General features: G+C 49.6%; 1 protein-coding gene across 4 annotated transcripts in view; it reads right to left on the reverse strand.

The window, feature by feature from the left end:
- The window catches only part of MICAL2 (microtubule associated monooxygenase, calponin and LIM domain containing 2), a 121936-nt gene that overhangs the window by 24654 nt on the left and 93905 nt on the right, over window positions 1-3377 (reverse strand). For 2 of the 4 annotated variants that reach the window (XM_015563707.1, XM_015563708.1), the window contains exon 16: window positions 1538-1687. In XM_015563707.1, coding sequence (XP_015419193.1) covers window positions 1538-1687 — 150 coding nt within the window. Of the gene's footprint in view, window positions 1-1523; window positions 1688-3377 lie in introns of all 4 variants that reach the window. The other 2 variants (XM_015563709.1, XM_015563710.1) reach the window with 2 other exon arrangements.

Below are 3377 nucleotides of genomic sequence, written 5' to 3' on the forward strand. Positions count from 1 at the left end.
TGGTTCTCTGTGCAGGTGGACAGCAAGTCCCGGAGTCCCCTCTTTGGGGACAAGGTGTGAATTCAGGGAGGCCTTGCTGTTGGCTCAGACCGGGACACTGGACAGGCCTTGCTGAGCCCATGCCCGGCTGGGGTGGCCGGCCCTGGAGTCTCCTGGAAATGGAAGAGCTTCCCGCCTACAAGGGGACGGGAGCTGACAGGAGAAGCTCCAGCAACACTGGGGGCTGCGAGGGACCCAGCCTGCAGAGGGGCAACTGAGACAAAATGTTAGAGTAGGAAGTCTCAGGATATGACCCCCTTCTATGAAAGCCTGGCTTCCTGGGAAGGTCCGTTTGTCTGGAGGAGGATGGTCCACCTCAAGGCCAGGGGGACCTCTATGATCACCTAAAAGCTGAATTAACTTAAGTCTGCCCTCCTCCTGAGAGGAGCCTCATCTGTCCCAGGACAGGTGTTCTCCAAAGAAAGACCAGCCCCCATGCCCCAAGCTTTGGTTTTGTGGCAGTGGCCTCCCAGAGGCCTTGTGGGGAGCCAACTGAGTCATGCAGCGTAGACCCCAAGCCAGAGTCAGGTTGGCCTGCTCCCCGACCTCAGCTTTGCCCGCCTTCAGCCTCACCCTGACCCTGGTTAGACACTCAGCCTTGCCAACCTGACCCGAGGGAGTAGGGAGAGGCACCACAACACTTGGAAAATAAGACCCGTGACTCAGTTTCCCCTTGCTTGGGTGGGTCTTCTCACCAAGGACTTGGTGCTCTCCCAGGCAGCCAACACTCTAAAGCAGTGGTTCTCAACCTCCCTAATGCCGCGACCTTTTAATACAGTTCCTCATGTTGTGGTGACCCCCAACCATAAAATTATTTTCGTTGCTACTTCATAACTGTAATTTTGCTACTGTTATGAATCGTAATGCAAATATCTGATATGCAGGATGTATTTTCATTGTTACAAATTGAACATAATTAAAGCATAGTGATTAATCACAAAAACAATATGTAATTATATATGTGTTTTCTGATGGTCTTAGGTGACCCCTGTGAGTCATTCGACCCCCAAAGGGGTCGCGACCCACAGGTTGAGAACCGCTGCTCTAAAGCTTCCTCCCACTGCACATCTCATCAATGGCTGCAAACCAAGTCATGGCTGCAAAGTAAAACCAAACTAGGGGTAGGATTCTTCTCTCATGCACAACAGGCGTGGCAAACTGCAGGCCTCTGGCCAAATCGGGCCTGCAGCCTGTTTTGTAAATAAAGTTTTATTGGAACACATGCGTGCACATTTGTTAAGGTATTGTCTACGGCTGTTTCCATGAGACAAAGGCAGAGTTGAGTAGCTGCAGAGAGATCAGATGGCCCCTGAAGCCTAAAGTATTGGCTGCCTGGCCCCTTTTAGAAAATCCTGCTGACTGCTGGTCTAGAAGAAGGCTCGCTTGAGCCAGGCGTGGCTGGCACACCTGAAACCCATCCCTAGCCGGAACATTTCTGCCGGCTTCTCAGTTCTGGTCACCGAGAAGGCCGGTCCAGTGAGCAAGTGATGGGACTCACCTGCTTCAGGAGCGAAGGGTTCCGAGAGCTCTCCTCGAACTTGGCCAGCAGCTGACTTGCCATGGACTTGACTTTGTTCTGATTTCCACCTTCTTTACTGACGCCGCCCTCTTGACTGGAGCCCAAACTCCGGCTGGAAAAGGCTGGCCGCTGCAAAGTCCAAATCAGTGCATTGGTGGTGGGGTCCCAGAACCCAGATATCAGGGAGGGGACCTGGGGGCTGAGGACAGGGGACTAATTTCCGGAAGAAGGAGACCCTCCATGGGCTCAGGAAGTGAGGCACAAGCAGCAGGCGATGCCCAAGGACGGGTACAGCCAGGCTTGGGAGCCCGAGAGTTAGGGTTTGCATCCTGACTCTTTCACTTCCCAGCCCAGTGACCTTGGCAATGAACGTCCCTAAAGTTTCTGCACTGTAAAATGGGAGCATACCCCACTTCACATGGTTGTCACACACACACACAAATCAAATATAATAATGAAGCGGCGAGTAAAATCATTTTCAAAATACATCCTGTGGCTCCCAAGAGGAGCTCAGCGTGTGTGTGTGTGTGTGTGTGTGTGTGTGTGTGTGAAGGGAGCAAGAAGGGTGTCCGTCAGGCACAGGCTTTGGGCATCTTCCTCCTTCCTCCTCAGCACCCACTCCCAACTCCAACCTGCCCCGCTCTCTTGATGCTACCATTTAAAAACAACGTTTAATTGTGAAATAATTTTGGATTTATGGAAAAACGACAAAGATAGCACAGACGGTTCCTGCATAGCCTTCACCCAGCTGCTCGTAATGGCAACATCGGGAGCAATCCCCATACTGTCACCATAACGAAGGAATCCACTCAGCGTGCTGCCATGAACTACAGACTCGATTTGGACTACGCCAGTATTTCCACACGCTTCCTTGTTTGGTTCCAGGATACAATCCAGGATCCTACATTGAATTAAGTCATGATTTCTCCTTAGTTCTCTCTCCTCTGTACAGTTTCTCCGTCTGTCTTTGTCTTTTACGACTTTGACAGTTTCAAAGGGGATGGGTCAGATCTGTGTGCAAAGTCCCTTAATCCGGGTGCTCTGATCTTCCTCGTGGTGAGGCTGGGTTATGGATTTTGGAGAAGGATGCCGGAGGTGAAGAGCTCCTCTCGGTGCTTTATACCAGGGTACACAATCCCAATGTGACTAATGACGGGTGAGATGCTGGCTGTGACCTTTTGATTATGCTATTTTATAAAATGGAGTTCCAACCCAACAGGCATGGCTCAGTGGTTGAGCATCAACCTATGAACCAGGAGGTCATGGTACATGACCCGGTCAGGGCACATGCCCAGGCTTTAGGCTTGGTCCCCAGTGGAGGGCTTGCAGGAGGCAGCCGATCAATGATTCTCTCTCATCATTGATGTTTCTATCTCTCCCTTTTCCTTCCTCTCTGCAATCGATAAAAATACAATTAAAATTTTTTTTGAAAAGATGACACTGTGGTTTCAGTAACGTACAGTTGCTTGTTATTCAGTCCCTGTATACTGGCCTATGAGGCTAATGCTATTTGGACTTAAGAGATTTTGGAGAAATGCCTAATGCAGTTTTTAGATTTTGTATTGTGAGGTATCTTAAAGAGTGAAGGGGAGGGGGCGTGTTAAAGCTGCATGGAGCATTGGAAGGGCCTGAGATCAAGTGTTAATTTTGAATAGGTAGTGGCTATATCAAATAGTCTTAGATTACACAAAATATAGAAATTACTTATTTTCCTTTTGTAGTTTACATGGGTGGTCTAGAGTTGCCGGGAGCCGGTCCATCCTTGCTGTTTCAAGGGACCTGGCATATATGGCATACTGTTCTTAATATGTTTGGTCAC

This window comes from Myotis davidii, unplaced genomic scaffold, assembly GCF_000327345.1.
Source record: "Myotis davidii unplaced genomic scaffold, ASM32734v1 scaffold118, whole genome shotgun sequence".
In the NCBI taxonomy this organism is placed as follows: domain Eukaryota; kingdom Metazoa; phylum Chordata; class Mammalia; order Chiroptera; family Vespertilionidae; genus Myotis; species Myotis davidii.